The 19,030-nt window shown below is 46.8% G+C and overlaps 1 protein-coding gene across 1 annotated transcript; it reads left to right on the forward strand.

Annotated features, from left to right (window-relative positions):
- Positions 1–1,673: 1,673 nt before the first annotated feature.
- LOC308172287 (dynactin subunit 6-like) lies at positions 1,674–13,232 on the forward strand (the record flags this gene model as incomplete). Its single annotated transcript, XM_080547190.1, has 7 exons — positions 1,674–1,711; positions 1,967–2,031; positions 10,472–10,577; positions 10,865–10,953; positions 11,199–11,246; positions 12,500–12,642; positions 12,847–13,232. 7 exons carry the CDS (start codon positions 1,674–1,676, stop codon positions 12,946–12,948), a joined length of 591 nt encoding a protein of 196 aa, XP_080403316.1. The 3' UTR covers positions 12,949–13,232.
- Between the last annotated feature and the right edge of the window lie 5,798 nt (positions 13,233–19,030).

Consider the following 19,030-nt stretch of genomic DNA (forward strand, 5'->3'; position numbering starts at 1 on the left):
GGGGTTGGGTGGGGGGGTGGGGGGGTGGGCAGAAATGTATTTAAAAAAAAAAAATATGTAAAATGTTTAATCATATTGTACTGTGTAACTTTTGAATAAAAATACTTGGGAAAAAAAAAAAGAGTACATTGTGGATTGGACAAGTGTATTGTCAATATTTGTACATGTTTGTTTCACCTTTTATACGTAGTCTCCATATTTCAGGGCACCAAAAGTAATCAGACGGATTCATATAATGTCTGAATTAAAGTTTGTTTAGTGTTTAGTATTTGCTTGACAATCCTGCATGTAATAACTCCCTGAAATCTGCAACCCAGATGCTGGGTATCTTCTCTGGTGATGCTCTGTCAGGCCTGTACTGGAGCCATCTGAAGTTGTTAAAATCTTATCATTAGGAAACGATATACAGGTTCAATTGGATTTAAATCGGAAGATCGATTTGGCCGGTCAATAACCTTACACTTTCGTTAGTCTCTGAAAAACACCCTAGTTGCTATAGCAGTATGTTTTGGGTCATTGTCTTTACTGTATGATGAATCGCCATCGAATGAAGACAAGTTATCAACTTTCCTGTTGCAACCTGCACAGCATTTTTTGCCCCACCTGACTACTACTTGAACGTCCTGTAATGCATCATACCTGAACTATATTATTGCATACTTGCATCTCATGTCATTGGAATCTGCACAGCTTTTTGCACGGCCGGTCCAGCTGTAGTACAACTATCACCTTTCACCTTATTACCTCATCCTTCATGTTTCTATTATCACCCTACTCATTAACTTTATTCTGTTATTGTTGGGTTTGCATTCTCCTGCTATTGATGCTATTGTTGATTTTGTTGTTTTATATTCTTGCTTTATTTTATTATTGATTGTATATTCTGCTGCAATGCCAATGTCGAATAAACCTGATCCCAAGAATTGTACTCTGTGTACCCGTATATTGATGTAATTTTTTATGTAATGTGATTTTTGTTGTTGTGTTATATTATGCATGACATTTCTGTATTTAAAATCCTTTTCTTATTGATTTCATGTAATATTCACATTTTCTGAGATATTTAATTTGGGGTTTTCATAAGCTGTAAGCCATAATCATCAAATGTATAACAAATAAAGGCTTTAAATATCTCGCTTTGCATGTAATGAGTCTATATACCGGTAATATCTAAGTTTGAAAGACCAAGTTGAATTACTGAAATCAATGAACCTTTGCACGATATTCTAGTTTTTGGAGTTGCACCTGTATATCTCAGGACTTTCTCAACTTTCTGTGCAATAATTTCCCAATCTGCCCGTCTCAATTGTTTCCTTTTAGATTATTTTTATTATTATTATTATTTATTTTAATCTGAAAGGTCAGGATAAGCAAAAGTAATGTGGTGAAAGAATGCCTAACGTTAATAATCTTTGTTTCAGTCCAGTCAGTCCATCACTGCAGAAAGCAGGATATTAAAGAATGTTTAATTACATTTAATTAAAATTAAAGAAAGTAGACAAGGAAAGCATCGAGACAGAATAGAGGCAGAGAATAGTTAATTTCTGCACTACCAGTACCTCTCCAGCAGAGAGGAGTAGTGTCACAGTCTCGATGTGTTCCAGACATCAACAATCAATCTGCTCTTTTCAGGAATTATAATCAAGTGACGACTGTTAGCTAGCTGCTGCAGGATGACGGACCCAAACACTAAACAGATGACACAGAAAAGGTACATTTCTACATTTCTGCTACAAAGTCTTTCCAACAGTTTAGACCTAAATCATTCTGGATAATGCTGCTACAATCTCTTATTGTTTTGTTATCCAATTATAAAGCTGCTATTGTCATTTCTAAGCCAGAAGTAGCCATACTTGCTAGCTAACTCCAGCTAGCTCCATCAGGGGTGACACCCATCACATCATATTTTTATGACCAACAGTAATATCAATAATCAATAATCACAATTTCCTTGTATTTCTTGCAGTGCCAAAGTTGCAGCTGGAGCAGTTGTGTGTGTGGAGAGTGAGATCAGAGGAGATGTGACTATTGGTAACTGTAACCAGGGAGTAGCTAAAAGGACTGTAGAATTTAGGAAGGGCTGGTTATCTAACTAACTCTGAGCTAAATAGGCAGTGTAGGAGGATACAGGCAGGGGGCGCCAGCAACCCTTTAGACTAGCAGTACTATCGTTAGCATTAGCATTAGCATTAGCATTAGCATTAGCATTAACATTAGCTAACAGACGACTAAACACACAGTAACGGTATCCCATATGAACAAACACATTTATTTATACAAATTATACACATCCCAAATATACTCCCTCCCCGCCGGCCACACACACACTCACTCACTCACAGTATCTGGCCTGAACAGGCTTAGAGTCCCGGACTGAAAGGAGCGCGTTGAGGCCTGGTTGGAGCTCGCATGTGCTTCGAGGAAGGTAGCAGACAAAGGGGGGGGGTGACGTAGCAACTCGAAGGGAAAGGGGCTTCTTCGTAGTCCACGACGAGGTGTGAAGGGCTCAGGTCCGGGGGTCCACGGTAAGCTCCGGTGGAGTCAGCGGTCGGTCGCAATCCACTCGTGGAGGCGACGGCTCTGTCCAGCTTGGGTCTCGCTTGGTCCAACGTTAGCAGCCGGCTGCTGGCAAGGCTGGCTAACGGGAACACAGCTAAACGGGCTATCACAGTTGTGAACTCAATAATCACTCTTCAGGTCTTCAGCTTCAGCACGGTGTGCGTGTTACTGACTCCGCCATCTTAGATCGACTTCTCGTTCTCTCTGCTTCTTCTCTCTCTCGTTACTCTCATCACTCTGATTCTCGTCACACTGACGCACAGAGCACTTCCGTCCCTATATATATCAACCGGACACAGCATCCGGGTCACGGACACACCCCGGATATACCACGTCATTAAACATATACATAAACATTACAATAACAATACATACACCTTCATGAAAACGTACATGAATAATATGGAAAATAATAAAGGAAATAACAGGGGCAAAATAGGGCTGATTCGGGGAAACTAAACTGGCTCTAAATTGTGGGCCTTCATAACAGCCGCCCCATGAAACCCTCGGTTTCATTTAACTAGGGAAGGCACACTGGCTAGGCTGCTCTAGCAGCGTGAGGTAGGAGGTGATAGTGTCCTTCGTAATTTGAGGGAGCTCAATCAGGCGTGCCACAGGTCGGGTGTAAGTGCGACCACCAACGTCCACGATGGCCGTCCGCACCCTTCCATCCGGACCCGGCAGGACCTTGGTCACTCTGCCCGTCTGCCAGGCGGCGCGTGGAAGGGACTGGTCGATCACCAGTACCACGGCACCTTCGGACAAGTTGTCTCTCTCCCTCGTCCACTTCTGCCTGACTTGCAGGGTCGGCAGGTAGTGCAGTATGAACTGCCTCCAAAACTGGTCCGCGAGCACCTGGCTGTGCCTCCACCATCTTCTTCCGGTGAGCTCTGCAGGGTCGTAGACTACCTGAGGCAGTGCAGAGTCTCGCCGCCCCATAGATTCAGATTCATTTATTTATTCAAGGGACAGTGCATATTAATAAAACAAAAATAAATTGTAAATACGCCAGAGTTAGCCAGAAAGCTAGTTTTCATCCGCAGTCCCATCAGCAAGAAGTTGGGCGTAATGGGATCCAGATCTGCTACATCACTGGAGGTATAGCCTAGGGGCCGGGAGTTCAAGATGCCCTCAATCTCTGCTAGTACAGTCCCGAGTACCTCATCGGTAGGCACCTTCTGTCCGAGAATGGTACGTAGGACGTTCTTTACCGAGCGAATCTCCCGCTCCCAGGCTCCCCCGAAGTGTGGAGCATTTGGGGGGTTGAACTCAAACTTCACTTGCTGGGAGGCGAGTCTGTCACGGGCCTCCTCAGTCATCGCAGCGTAGCTCGCCCTCAGCTCGGCCTCACCACCGACGAAGTTGGTGCCTCTGTCCGACCGGAGGGTCTTAGGGGTCCCTCGCCTGGAGGTGAACCTCTTGAAGGACATGAGGAAGCTGTCGCTTGTGAGCTGGTGCAGAACTTCAAGGTGCATTGCTCTCGTCGTCAGGCACGTGTAGATGATGCCCCACCGCTTTTCGGAGGCTCGCCGGTTTCGGACTAGGAGTGGCCCGAAACAGTCGACCCCAGTAGAGTGGAACGGAGCCTGTCTCAGTCGCAGCCGGTCCTCGGGCAGATCGGACATCATGGGCTGCAGCGGCGTGGCTCGCCACCTCTGGCAGTCCGAGCAGGACCTTTGATATCTCCGTACCGCCTCCCGTCCATGGAGTATCCAGAATCTCCGTCGTACCTCCGCGAAGACACGCTCTCCACCCGCGTGCTGCACTTTGTCATCATGGTGCTTGATGACCAATCTGGTGACCTGATGCTTAGGGGGAAGCACGATGGGATGCTTCGTGTCTAGGTCTAGATCTTGAGCGCGGCGCAGTCTGCCACCCACGCGAATGAGAACACCGTCGAGCTCTGGAGCTAAGCCGCGGAGTCTACTGTCCGAGGGGATCGGCTTCCCTTTCTCGAGACACTCCCGCTCTCGGGAGAAGGCATCCTGTTGGGCACTCTGCAGCACCAGGAGCTCCGCCGCGGTGTAATCTTCGGCGCTGAGCGTAGTATCTAGGGGTAGACCGGCCTTGGAGCAGAACATCCTCTTCTGCAGCTCTTCGAGCGTCTCACACTCCTCTCCTGGAGTAGTCTCAGGGTCTACGACCTGGGTGACTCCGCAGAACAACGTCTTACGCAGCTCTTTGTCCTCTCTGTCTTCGGCTAACGCCGGCGTGGATGGCCACTCTGACTCCCGCTCCTGTAGGAAGTCTGGTCCCGTGTGATACAGGTGGGGCTCAGCCAGATCCTGGAGAGTTGCCCCTCTCGTGATGACGTCAGCAGGGTTCCTCTTGGTGTCTACATAACGCCAGCAGTTCACCTCAGTCAACTCCAGAATCTCTGCGACTCGGGTGCCCACGAACACCTTATACCGACATGAGCTGGACTTCAACCACTGGAGGACGGTAGTTGAGTCGGACCACATGGTGACGCTCATCAGAGGTAGCTGGAGCTCGTCGAGCAGGAACCTTCCCAGTTGCGCGCCGTTCAGGGCAGCACACAGCTCCAGTCTTGGGATGGACTGTTGCTTTTTCGGCGCCACTCGGGAACGTGCCAGGACAAACGAGACGTGGACTTCACCTCCAAGCTCTGCCGCTCTGACGTATGCCACGGACCCGTACGCCATCTCCGAGGCGTCGCAGAATACATGTAGCGTGATGACACTCCTCTCTAGGTCCGTGGAGGGAGGGAAGTAGCTCCGCTGCAGCTTGATGTGCTGGAGAGTGGGAAGTTCCTGCTCCCAGGCCTTCCACTTCTCTTCTAGGTGACGAGGCAGAGGATCGTCCCATCCTCGTTCTTGGGCCCACAGCTCCCGGACAAGCACCTTGGCCATCGTCGTGAAGGGAGCGATATATCCCAGCGGGTCGTACTGGCTCGCTAGAGTGCTGTATATCGTTCTCATCGTGACGCGTTGGGGCTTGGCAGGCTTATTGCGATAACGTAGAGTGTCGGTCTGGAACTGCCAGATAAGTCCGAGCGTCATCTCCTGAGCATCATCTGGTGAGTGAGAGACCCAAGCCTCGCTGCTGGTCGAGGTGGCCTCCTTCGGGAGGTCTCTGATGACTTGCGGGTCGTTGCTGGCCCACTGGCAGATCTCAAATCCACCCTCCTGGAGATGAGCACGCAGGTCCTGGACTAGCTGACGGGCTTCCGTGGCTGTCTTCGAACTGTGGAGGCAGTTGTCCACGTAAAAGCTCTTATGGACGGCGTCAAACACTCCAGGAGGTGCCGTCTCCTGCGCGGCGTGAGTCTGTAGCGCATAGGTAGCGCAACAGGGGCTGCAGGTTGTCCCGAAGGGTAGCACCTCCCACTGGTAGATAGAGGGGTCGGGGTCGCTCGGGTCCTCTCTCCAGAGAAACCTCATGAGTGGCTTGTCTTCCTCCAACATCCTGACCTGGTGAAACATTCGCTTAATGTCACCACTGACTGCGATCGGCTGCTGACGGAAGCGCACCAGAACTCCCAAGAGGGCCGGGGTCAAGGTTGGACCAGGGAGAAGATAGTGGTTGAGGTTGAGCTTCCCCACCTGGTAGCTACAGTTGAAGACCACTCGGTTCTTCCCGTTGTGGTGAACATTGTGGTGCGGGAGGTACCAAGACTCGGCACTCTGGTTCGCCTCGGCTGGCTCAAGCTTCTTCACCAGACCGGACTCCGTCAGTTTCTTCATCTCAGTTCTGTAAGAAGCAGCAAGGACCTCGTCCTTCCTCATACGCTTCTCAGTGCTGGTCAGACACTGTAGGACGGTTCGAGGGGATACTCGAAACTCTGGCATGGGTTCTCTTCGGAGTAGTGGTGTGACGTATCTCTTCACGCCCTGGACTTCGATACGCACTGTCTTTGCTTTAAGGAGGTCTAGGGCGTAGACGTCCTCCTTTGACCGTACGTAGAGCTTCTCATTCTTGTAGGGCGCAACGTCTAGCGTCCACAGCTTCTGGACGTTGTCTAGTAGCGCCGCATTCATGGAGTCCACACTGGTGTGAAGGCAGTTGATGGTCTGCACTTCTTCGGTGCGGACATGGAGGGATGACGTAGCTCTCCCGTCTCTATCTCTCCACTCGGTAGCGCCTTGGAGGGCCCACCCAAGCGCAGTCTTAACAGCCATCGGGCAGCCTCGTGGTCCTCTCAGCGGAGGACGGAGCGACACGATCAGTGCAGCGTTGTCCGAGCCGATGAGAAGGGTTGGCTCCGCTCCTTCTATCGGATGTAGGTCTACTCGCCGTAGGTGGGAATATCTTGCGCGTAATCTCTCCAGGGGGTAGTCGTAGCGGGAGAGCGCTAGCTGGTCTGCGGTGAAGACATTCTGAAGCCGATATCTATCCGACGGCCGCCCCGCCGGGGAGATAGAGAAGTTGATTCTCGCCCCGGTGACCTCTTTCAGGTCGCGACGTATCGTGCGCAGAGTCAGCTTCTCCTCAGTTCCGTGGAGCCCCAACTGGCGCACTGCCTCCTGGAGGAGGATGGTCCGTTCCGACCCGTCGTCTAGAACGGCGTACGTGTCGTACACAGCGTTGTTGTGGTGCAGTCGGACCTTCACCACCTTCAGTAGGACCTTGGAGCCGCTGCTCTGGGTTGGGTCTAGATAGTAGACAGGTGTTTCCTCTTCCGGTGCGCTACCGGACCTAGGGCTTCTGGTGCCCTCCGTGGACCTGGCGAGGGAGACCTCGTGTAGGATGTTGAGGTGGACCTCCTCACAGCGGTTGCACTTTCTCCTCAAGGTGCAGTTCTTAGCCAGATGGTCGCGCCCACAGTTCCAGCACCTCTTGTTCTCCTCGAGCCACCTCTGCTTGGCCTCGGTACTCAGGTTGTTGAAGTCACTGCACTCATTGAACCAGTGCTCGCTGGTGCAGTACGGACATGGCGGTGGACCTCTCCGTCCCTTTTGAGGGGGTTGAGAGGAATCCTTTCCCTCAGGTCGGGCTTTCCTCTCTCTCCGAGGCTCCTCCTCCGTGTGCAGCACTCCTACTGGGCGTCCTCGGTTCGAGCTCGGCCTGTCCCAGCGGTCTCCCTTCTCCCTCTCCTTCTTCGGCTCAGCGTAACCCATGGCGTCTACGTTGGTGTCATGCACTTCCTCCAGTAGGAACTCCGCGAAGGCAGCCATGCTCAGACCCAACTTCCCGGGGTTACGAACGCGCTGCTGTCGCCGGAACCTCTCCTGCCGGAAGCGTGGGATCTTGCGGAGCAGCCGCTCTACGTTGGAGGTGCTGTTGATCTCGCTGGCGCCAGCTGGGCCCTGCGTCTTCAGCATTCCAACCAAGGTGTGCACGCGGAGCGCGAAGTCATCTAGCGCCCGTTCATCCTTGATGGGGGCCTGCTGTTCGAGGGCTTGCAGTTCAGCAAGGGCGTGGTTCCAGGGACGACCGTAGCGGGCATCCAAGTCGGCGAGCGCTCTGGTGTAAGGTGTCGGTGCGGAGGCATGGGCCAGAACCATGTTGTGGGCTCTGGGGTTCCTCACATGCTGAAGGAGAATCGCATATTTGTAGGACTCTGAGCAGGAGTCGTCCAAGAGCGTGTCTAGGCAGATGCGTAGTTCCACATACTGGCTCCTGTCCTCGTCCTTGAAGAAGGGGAACTTGGGTCCCTCCACCTGGGGAAACATCCTGTAGTGGATGATCGGGGCTGGAGTGACGGTCTGGGTGTCCGGCCTGCATGCCTCTTGGTTCACTGGAGGACCTAGGGGTGTGCTACGCTCTTGGGAAATGGCTCCCCTCCCGGGCAGCGACGCTGGCTCCCTCTGGGCCGCGTAGCAGTCGGGTCCCTGGTCCTCTTCTTTCCAGGTGGTCAGCTGGGCCTGTAGTTGGACAGTCATGGCGGGGGTCATGGAGCCATCGGCGGGGGGTTCAGGAGATGGCACTCGAGAGGGCCGTGCGGATGATGCTCTGGAGCTACGGGCCGACGGAGCTCTGCTGATGCACACGTCGCGCATGGTCTGCATCATTTCCTCCATCTTCTCCGCGTGCAGTTGCTCTCTCGCCATCTGCCTCTCCGCCGCGCGTTCCGCCCCCTCCATCTGGAGGCGCTCGCGCTCGAACTGGATGCGTTCCCTCTCTAACGCCTCCTGGCGCTGTCTCTCCGCCGCACGTTCCGCTCCGTTCATCTGGAGGCGTTCACGTTCTAGCGCCTCCTGGCGCTGCCTCTCCGCCGCGCGTTCCGCCCCCTCCATCTGGAGGCGTTCACGCTCGAACTGGAGGCGTTCCCGCTCTAACGCCATCTCGGCCTGTTGGCGCATACATTCTGACAGCGCGGCACTACTCCCTCTGGAGTGCAGGCTATCCGCCCCAGAGGCAGAACTGCCCACGGAAACCCTGGACCGGGAGGAAGCCACTGAACGGCAGGAGCTAGGTCTCGAGCGCGCCGTACTGGGAGGCAGATCGTTAAGGCTGAGGCCCTCCCTCTTCCGCCCGCAGGCGCTGTCGGACCGGGCCTCTCCTTCCTGCTCTTCCGTTTCTACGGCAAAACCCTGCTGTTCTGCCATCTCATCCTCAGGCTGGTGCTCTTTGAGGGCTGTCTCGGTGCTAGCCACCCGCGCGCCGGCGGACACCTCGGCCTCTCCGACCACTGTATCCCGTGGAGTGCGCTCCTCGCTACCACTCAGTGAGCTTTCGAGCTCAAGCTCATACTCCTGTAACCTCGGAGGCAACCGCGGGACTCTCTGTGGTCGTGGCTCTGGCTCAGGGGGCGGAGAAGGGGGGGTAACTGTCTTGTCTGGTTGGCTGCGCTCAGCCATGCTATCACTACACAACCTATCCGGCTCGAAGGACCAATTGTAACCAGGGAGTAGCTAAAAGGACTGTAGAATTTAGGAAGGGCTGGTTATCTAACTAACTCTGAGCTAAATAGGCAGTGTAGGAGGATACAGGCAGGGGGCGCCAGCAACCCTTTAGACTAGCAGTACTATCGTTAGCATTAGCATTAGCATTAGCATTAGCATTAGCATTAACATTAGCTAACAGACGACTAAACACACAGTAACGGTATCCCATATGAACAAACACATTTATTTATACAAATTATACACATCCCAAATATACTCCCTCCCCGCCGGCCACACACACACTCACTCACTCACAGTATCTGGCCTGAACAGGCTTAGAGTCCCGGACTGAAAGGAGCGCGTTGAGGCCTGGTTGGAGCTCGCATGTGCTTCGAGGAAGGTAGCAGACAAAGGGGGGGGGTGACGTAGCAACTCGAAGGGAAAGGGGCTTCTTCGTAGTCCACGACGAGGTGTGAAGGGCTCAGGTCCGGGGGTCCACGGTAAGCTCCGGTGGAGTCAGCGGTCGGTCGCAATCCACTCGTGGAGGCGACGGCTCTGTCCAGCTTGGGTCTCGCTTGGTCCAACGTTAGCAGCCGGCTGCTGGCAAGGCTGGCTAACGGGAACACAGCTAAACGGGCTATCACAGTTGTGAACTCAATAATCACTCTTCAGGTCTTCAGCTTCAGCACGGTGTGCGTGTTACTGACTCCGCCATCTTAGATCGACTTCTCGTTCTCTCTGCTTCTTCTCTCTCTCGTTACTCTCATCACTCTGATTCTCGTCACACTGACGCACAGAGCACTTCCGTCCCTATATATATCAACCGGACACAGCATCCGGGTCACGGACACACCCCGGATATACCACGTCATTAAACATATACATAAACATTACAATAACAATACATACACCTTCATGAAAACGTACATGAATAATATGGAAAATAATAAAGGAAATAACAGGGGCAAAATAGGGCTGATTCGGGGAAACTAAACTGGCTCTAAATTGTGGGCCTTCATAACAGTAACAGTTTATTTTGCACAGACTTACAGGACTATCTAACCATGGCTGTAGTGCCATAGGGTTGCTTGGTTATTAAACATGCTCTGTTTTCTTTTTGACAGGACCAAGGACAGTAGTCCACCCCAAAGCCCGGATCATCGCAGAGGCAGGTCCTATTGTCATTGGCGAGGGCAATCTGATAGAGGAACAGGCTCTGATCATTAACAGGTATGGCACCTCTGCTATATCGTGACGATAGAATGATAGGGTTCTATCTCCATTTTTGTCATAATTGAGTTTTTTACATAATCTGATCCATTAGGTGTCTGTGTGGTGTTATTTTTTTAAATGTTGACATTTTTTAGTTAGTAATTCATAAAATACAAAGGTTCCATCTCACAAAACATAATGGAATGTAAACACTTTGACGCTCAATATCTCTGAACTGCCCTAAACGGAGATAGAACCTTATCATTCTAAACTAACGATTTGTCTATGTTTGCATTCAACTTTAGTTATCCAGAAAACATCATGCCTGACACTGAAGGAGTCGAACCCAAGACCATGACGATTGGGATCAACAATGTGTTTGAAGTTGGCTGTGGTATCCTTCTATTTGCTTGTGATTACAGTGATGGGTCATTGTAGATTAGGGCGTCATGCACAGCATGATGCTGTGCTATTTTAGAGGGCCATAAACTGCAGGTGTTGTTTAATTGATTAATGAAATGATTGATAGCAAAAGGACATTACAGAAGAGATTAGTGAATGTGTCAACCCAGAACAAAGGTTTATTATTATTATGATGTTCTGTATGTCTGGCGGTGTTAAAACCTTAACCAACTCAAGTATCACAAGCTTTGAAGATTGGTGACAACAATGTAATTGAGTCCAAAGGTATGGTATTTGACTGAAAATGATGTTTCAACATGCATGATGTCTGCACATTTACAATTATGCAATGCCCTCCATAAGTAATGGGACAGTGAAGTAGTTTTTTCTTTTGGCTCTATACTACTTACAAATGTTTGTAAAAAGTTAACAATTAGTATGAGATTAAAGTAGAGATTCTCATCTTTTATTTGAGGGCATTTGTGTTGGTTTCACCATCTAGAAATGACACCACTTTTGTATCGATAGGCCACCTGTTTCAGGGCACCAAAGGTAATAAGAGGGGGTGTTATGGTTTGAGCACTCGAACTGGCTTACTTGTCGTCATTGATGGTGTAACTGCTAACGGCAGCAACATCTTGTCTGCTCGAGTACAAGCAAAGGCGTCCACAGTCATTGATCATACAGGAAGTACGTATGTAGTATACCACCTCAAACATATTGCCATAGCAACTGGGCAGTGTTTCAGAGCCAAAAAGTGTAAACCTCAAAACAAACAACAATGTTTGAAGATGAAGATGGCTTAATTTGGACATTATATTAATCTGTGCCCTGAAATAGCGTAACTATGTACGGAAGTGTTGTCATTTCTAAATGGTAAAACAATATGTACACATGCCATCAAATAAAAGCAGAAATTCTATACATTTACTTCATACTAATTGTTTGATTTCAAATCCAAACCTTTGAAGTATAGAGCCAAAATAAGAAAAACTGTGCCACTATTTACGGAGGGCCATGTATATAAATGGACTGCACTTATATAAACACAACACTTTAGTTTTTGGTCCAATTTTTCATGAGTTGAAATCAAAGACCTAAGACTTGTTCTATGTGCACAAAAGGCCTATTTCTCTCAAATTGGGTTCTCAAATGTGTTTAAATCTGTGTTAGTGAGCACTTCTCCTTTGCTGAGATAATCCATCCACCTGACAGGTGTGGCATATCCAGATGCTGATTACACAGCGTGATTATTGCACAGATGTGCCTTAGGCTGGTCACAATAAAAGGCCACTCTAAAATGTGCAGTTTTATCACACAGCGCAATGCAAAGAAATAGGCCTTTTGTGTACATAAAAAAAGTCTTAGGTCTTTGATTTCAACTCGTGAAAACTTGGAGCAAAAACAAAAGTGTTGCGTTTATATTTGTGTTCAGGGTACATACCCTCCAGCTGTCATTTCTGAGTAAGTCTGCCACAAGACCCTCTTCTCAATGATTCATTTGTGTTCGATGTTCAACCTCGGCTCTGTGTTCCCAGCTGACCTGGGTAGGAACGTCATCCTCACCAGTGGCTGTATCGTCGGAGCGTGTTGCCAGGTGAACACATGTGAAGTCATCCCAGAGAACACAGTCATCTATGGGTCAAACTGCATGAGGCGTGTGCAGACCGAGAGGCCACAGGTTAGTCTCCACAATGCCTTTCCCTTACCTCCTCATCCTGAAGGAAATAGAGGATATTCCAACAGCTTTAAACCACTAGCAAAAAGAACCGCACACACTTGTGAAACTGATAGTATCGTAATGTGTCAATGTCAATGCGTCAATTGTCGGAGAGGAGTTCGTTCATGTTTCGGATGTTTATTCGATGTATTTTTCCTTGTGCAGCCTCAGACACTCCAGCTAGATTTCCTCATGAAGATTCTGCCCAACTACCATCATATGAAGAAGACTGTCAAAGGAAACTCCTCCACCCCCGTCAGGAACTAGTTTTACGGCTGACCAACATCAACAAAGCATGAATCTTGGATCCGCATCCCACCTGACCTCAACTAATGACGATTTAAAAACTATACTTGCTGAAAACCTGCTTTTAGGAGGTAGTTCTCTACGCTCCCTGTAGGACAACATAGTGGCTGAAGAGCACATTCCTAGCTTGACCTCCTCCACAGCATAAGAAACAGGCCATATCAGCACTCTAGGATATTGTATGTATTGTATTTTTAGTAGGTAAAGTGTATTGTTTTTTCTTTATTCTGTTTTTTTCTTTTCTTTCTTTCTTTTTCGTCTTTGGTTCTAAATTAGAATGCTGTGTGTGGTTTAATTGTTGTATCTAATTAAAAGAAGTAAAATCCGCACACTCAAGTTCCAGATGCAACAAAGGCCGTAGCCTTTGTCAAGTCTTAAAAGACAAAGGCTACGGCTGAAACCGTTGAAACTCATGTGGAACTTGAGTGTGCGGCTTCTACTTCCGTTAATTGGATTTTGTTTCGTTGCCAGCACCTTGCTTAAATTGTCTGCGCTGTGCGCTCTCTTTTCCCTTAATTGTTGTATGCCATTGAATTTGTCGTCGACATTTATCTTAAATAATAACTTGAATTAATTTAACATTATTAATATAACATTTATTTATGATAACGCCTTGTTTTAAGTTGTTTTTCTATCGGACGAATGGCTAGAACGGTAGTACCTGACCAAATAAATACACTACATTATGCTATTTGACTACTTTGATTGGCAGTTTGTGAAAAATGCAGAGGGGGGCGCTAGAGAGGACCGTCAAACCTTCCATGTCAGTTATAGATAACACACAGATGGGCATGACGGGCCACAGATTATTGTTTGCTCAGTGTACTTATTTAGATATATAGCCCAGATAATATCTTCAAGACTCCAAACAGTTACTGATTCCAGGTTTCTCCATCTACATCCATTACTAATAGGTTAATAATAACTAAGTGCAAATACAAAAAAAGAGGGATATACTCTAGATTGGACCAATGAGACTAGGAGGGAGAGACGCAGTGCCGAGGGGCATGAGCTTCTCAGGCAAGGGTTGCTAGCCTCGTATGGTACTTCCCATCAGCTAGGTAGCTAGAACGGAGCCGTGCAGTATAGACTGGCACAGTGGGAGCTCCACACACACACACAGAGATGTACTAACACACAGGGTGTGGCCGCTGCTGTCTTACTGCAGAGCAGGAATGAACAATGCTCAGAGCTCAGAGCTCACTGTGTGGTGCCCAATCTGCACCAAAGACACTACCCCCTGCTTGCGTGTGTGTGTGTGTGTGTGTGTGTGTGTGTGTGTGTGTGTGTGTGTGTGTGTGTGTGTGTGTGTGTGTGTGTGTGAGTGAGTCAACGACCAGACTCTATTGAAATGTTTTTGATTCTCTTTTTTCGGATAGGTACAGTGGACAGAGGAGAATGGAGGATGCACTGACTACAAGCTGAGTGTGTGTGTGTGTGTGTGTGTGTGTGTGTGTGTGTGTGTATAGTAAGTAAGTAAGTAAAGCTTTATTTATATAGCACCTTTCATACAAGAAATGCAGCTCAAAGTGCTTTACAACAGGAATAAGAACACAAAGTGAATATAACAACATATATAAAAACATATACAAGCATAGAATGAATATAAAAGCAGGGGAAAACAGTAAAAAGAACAGGTAAAGATAAAATACAATATCGTAACAACATTGTTTTAGCGCCCCTTGAGTGAGTGGAGGCACGCTAACGTGGGACCTGCAACACCACACCTCAAACCCCTTTCAGAATAACTTTTGAGGATCACTCAATGCCAACTGCATCACTTACCGATTAAAGCAACCGAAATTGTAAGAGGGTAACATTTTGACAGGCTATGTTTACTGTGTTACTATCATTTCTAACAGAAAGAGTCAGACAGATTCTAATAAGCAAACACATTGACACAACACATACAGTGGCAATGTTGTTGTTGTTGTACTCCATGGGCAGGGCATGGCACAGTACAGTAGCTCACTGTAGGAGGCACAGCTGGTGTCTCAAACTGCCAATACTCATTTGAATGTGTCACAGCGGAATCCCGTGAGAGAGCCCAGATCAACCAGGGGCTAATTATTTCACCGATGGTGTACAGCAGGGGCCCTCACTTTCCATTCTCACTCTTTCACCCTCTCTGTTTTATTTTGGGGGTGCCGCCAAAGCGTCAGTTACTTTAATATGACAAGGAGGACAGATGTCCGGTGCAGTAGTGTGGATGTGATGAGTGACAAGGACCTCGTGTGTGTGTGTGTGTGTGTGTGTGTCTGTGTGTGCATCTGTGGCTTTTAATCTGTGGACAGGGTTTTTCCAAGTGGCAAGGGGCCCCCTACATCGAGTTTGAACAGGAATTTAGCAGGAAGTTTCAAATGCAGTTCTATATTTGGAAGCTGTTATTTATACTTCCTACATACACATACTCTTTTGGAGTGGAATTGTCCAGCTGTCGTGGGTGAATTACAGAAGATGTTTTTACACCAGACTGATTGGTTTTGGTTGAGCAATATACAGTAGATGAGACACTTCTCAAGCATAGAAGTATGTTTTATATCACCTTTTTTCTTGTGGCATATGAAATGATGAGGATATCTGTAATAGCTTTTCTATTCATATGCCACAATTTAGTCATAATACTAACATTTTGCCTCTTATAAATTATTACATGTACAAGTCCTCCAAGGCTTTTTTCCCAGAATGTCTCAAACCTTTAGAAACGTATGAGATGTTTTGTGAGTATCTGATGTTAGCGATGTTACTCTGCATAAACAGAAGCATCCATATAAACCCCTCCACCACCGTTTGGAAACCAAGTCATCTGTGGTCTGTTGTCGTCTTTTTCCTCACCACCTATTGAAGATGATAGCATTGACCCGGCTACAGTACAGATACATCCCTGGCAAACGGGATCATCAATCTTTGGTATTCGGTACTCAGTGTTGTTGATGACGTTTGGTTGAAAAACAGATATATTTTGAGTCAATGTAGTCCATCATGTTTTTAAAAAGAGCCAACAGTTAGTCCTGTGGAGATAAAGGCTTTGTGACAGCTGACCTTTGCGTCCAGGTCTGCTTCCCGTTTGAAATGTCAAATGTGACCTATAGGGCACAGTGGCATCCATTGCATTTCAACAGGAATAATTAACTTCATTGCAACAGGGACTTGCAACCAACGGTTGTCATGTCCTCAGCAACCTGTGTTTGTATACAAGGGCTGTATCATCTAAAGGGATATCTCTGTTGGCTTTGCAGCAGTCCTACATTGTTGAACATGAATATTATAGCAGTTGGTACAAAACATCCAACATGTGTTATGTTTGACCAAATCAATATTCATAACAGTGGAACTGTTATTTGAGTAATCGGTTGATATCAAACAAACAAAAAAGATCTGTGAAGTATTTTTGAATACTGAAAATGCAATAAAAAAAGTTTAATCACAAAAAAATAAAAAAATAAAAAAGGATTTCTCAATGGGGACATTTCCCACCAGATGAATGTGGCAACCCATAGCCACATTCCATCAATCTCCATAAATGTGTTTTACACATTTCTCAAAAGAGAAATGACAATGAAAAGAGCAAGCTAAAGGCAGAAAGCACACATGTTTAGAAATGTGGTTATGAATATAGCAACAGTAATCAATTCCTCTGTTTGTATTTGTATTAATTATTTAACATGAAAGAATCAAACATATGTTGTTGTGGTAATAAATACATTCTCATACATAGAAAATGCATTCTCATAGATAGACTGACCAAAGATTTTGGCCATAGACATACTGTACATACATACAGTGACATCTCCCAAATGGTTATGGCAAGTGTTGTATCATAATGTAATAATAAGATAGTATTCTGAGTGTTCTTTGACAAACAAGGTACTTACATGGTTGCTAGAATTATTTTATAATACAGCATTAAGCATGAGACATTTAATACAGTATATTGACTATATGTATATAAACATCTATCAACAGTTTGAAACTCATGCCTAAAATCCACATTTAAGATAGCCTCTGTTCTCTACTTAACCCTATATCAACTTATTGACATGTTGATGCATGTGTGGGGTGCATGTTTCATCCTCATGGCTTGTCTGATTCAGCACACGCTGAGTTTCCGTCACCCCTATCCTGCCCTTGAGGAGAAACTCATCTACCTCACTCCTCAGCAATGCAACTTACTTCATCAAAAGAGCTCAGTTGCTGGTACTCTGTCAAATGGAGAAAACATGTTGATTCAAGGGGAAAAGAAAAACAGAGAGGAGAGAAGTTATCTGTTTCCGCCAATTCATTGTTTGTAACTAAACACTTAAAAGGGGAAGTCCAGTGAAAACTGGATTTATATCATTTGTATTTACATTTGGACCAAGGCAGATGATATTAGCACCACCAAAGTATAACAAATCTATACAATGGCTGTGTCCAATGAAAAGAAGAGTCTGAATCGGTCTTTTTTGCCTAGTGCGACCTGACCTTACATCCTTGTCACTCATTAACATCTGCCAAATAAGTGTTGATCAGTTTTCTAATCTCTCCCATGACTGCAACAAGCAGGATTAGGAGATCCAGGTGGATCAATACAACGTTGGTATTCTACCTACATTAAAAAAAATGTCCACTCTGGTTAAAAGCCTAACCCAAGCAGCTTTGAATAGCCATGTGATAAGTGTAATTGTGATGTTATCAACTCATCATTAGTTCGCATCACAGGTCAGTTTAATTAATTACAGGGAGGCATGAATGTAATGGAATGTTGAGGGTGCTTCACCAGGAGAGTGCATCAACAGAAGGATTCATGGAAATTGATAGCTAGCCATCCTTAATGGTCGATTTGAGAAGAGAAGCGTTTTTGCAGATGCTACTTTAGCTGGGCATAAAGCTAGCAAGCATTTTGTTCACATAGAGGTAGAGCTAGAGAGGTAGTGGGGCGGCTGTGGCACAGGACCTAGAGCCCAATGATTGCAAGGTCGGCAGATCGGTGGTTCGAACCCTGGCTGGCCACATGTCGAGGTGTCCTTGGGCAAGACACTGAACCCCAAATTGCTCCCAATCAGTGGGCCGGGGCCTTGCATGGTAGCTTGCCGCCATTGGTGTGTGAATGTGTGTGTGAATGGGTGAATGAGAGGCCATTGTAAAGCGCTTTGGAATAAGGCGCTATATAAGTCAGTCCATTTACCATTTAGGTCATATGAATGCTAGCTTAATTTGTTAATATGGTTAATATGCAGCCGTCTAGTAGTAGTTGTTTTTCCCGATATCATGTGTTCGGTAATTATAAATATGTAGAAAATACATAGGCCTACATGTATATATTACCACGCCCAGCCAGTCTGTAGCTCTGTTTTCTGGATAAATGTAGGCATGAGATAAAGCGGTTTTCAATTCAATGCATTGTGACAATTTTGAAAGAAAGAAATAATGTCACATAGTAGTTAATTGTTACCAAGGGATAGTGTGTAGCTGAAATCAGAGCATTTGAAGTTGACTGGACTGCGACTTAAGTATAGAAAATCTCTTCAGGGTTCCCACACCTTCTGAAACATCAAATTCAAGCACCTTTCAAGGACTTTCAAGACTCAATTCCCTCAAATTCAAGGACCCAACACGGCATAGTTTGAGACAGATCTAGATGAGAATTTATATAATGGGAACTATCCGCTCACAGACAACAAGAGGCTTGAATGTGTGAACTCTAGATGGTCTCTTGCCTTCTCTACCACAGCACAGCAAAACAATATATTGTGAAATATGTGTAAAGTTAAGCAATACAGAGACTTATTTACTAGTTGACGAGCTAAAGAGAGGGGAATTCAAGCACTTTCAATGACCCATGTCTATTTTCCAAAACTTTTAAGACCTTGATTTCTTCTCAAATTCACAAACTTTCAAGGACCCGTGGGAACCCTATCTCTTGAACACAAGTCCACTGTTGTTTCTTTTCGACAAAAAAGATCACTTGGTGGAGTGACCCAGTCTCATGCCTCCTATGGCCAATTAGAAAGGGTCATTCTTCCCCAAATTGTTCATTAGTGATGTCAGAGACAGATCAAAG

This window comes from Nansenia antarctica (genome assembly GCF_963989245.1).
Source record: "Nansenia antarctica genome assembly, chromosome: 17".
NCBI lineage: Eukaryota > Metazoa > Chordata > Actinopteri > Argentiniformes > Microstomatidae > Nansenia > Nansenia antarctica.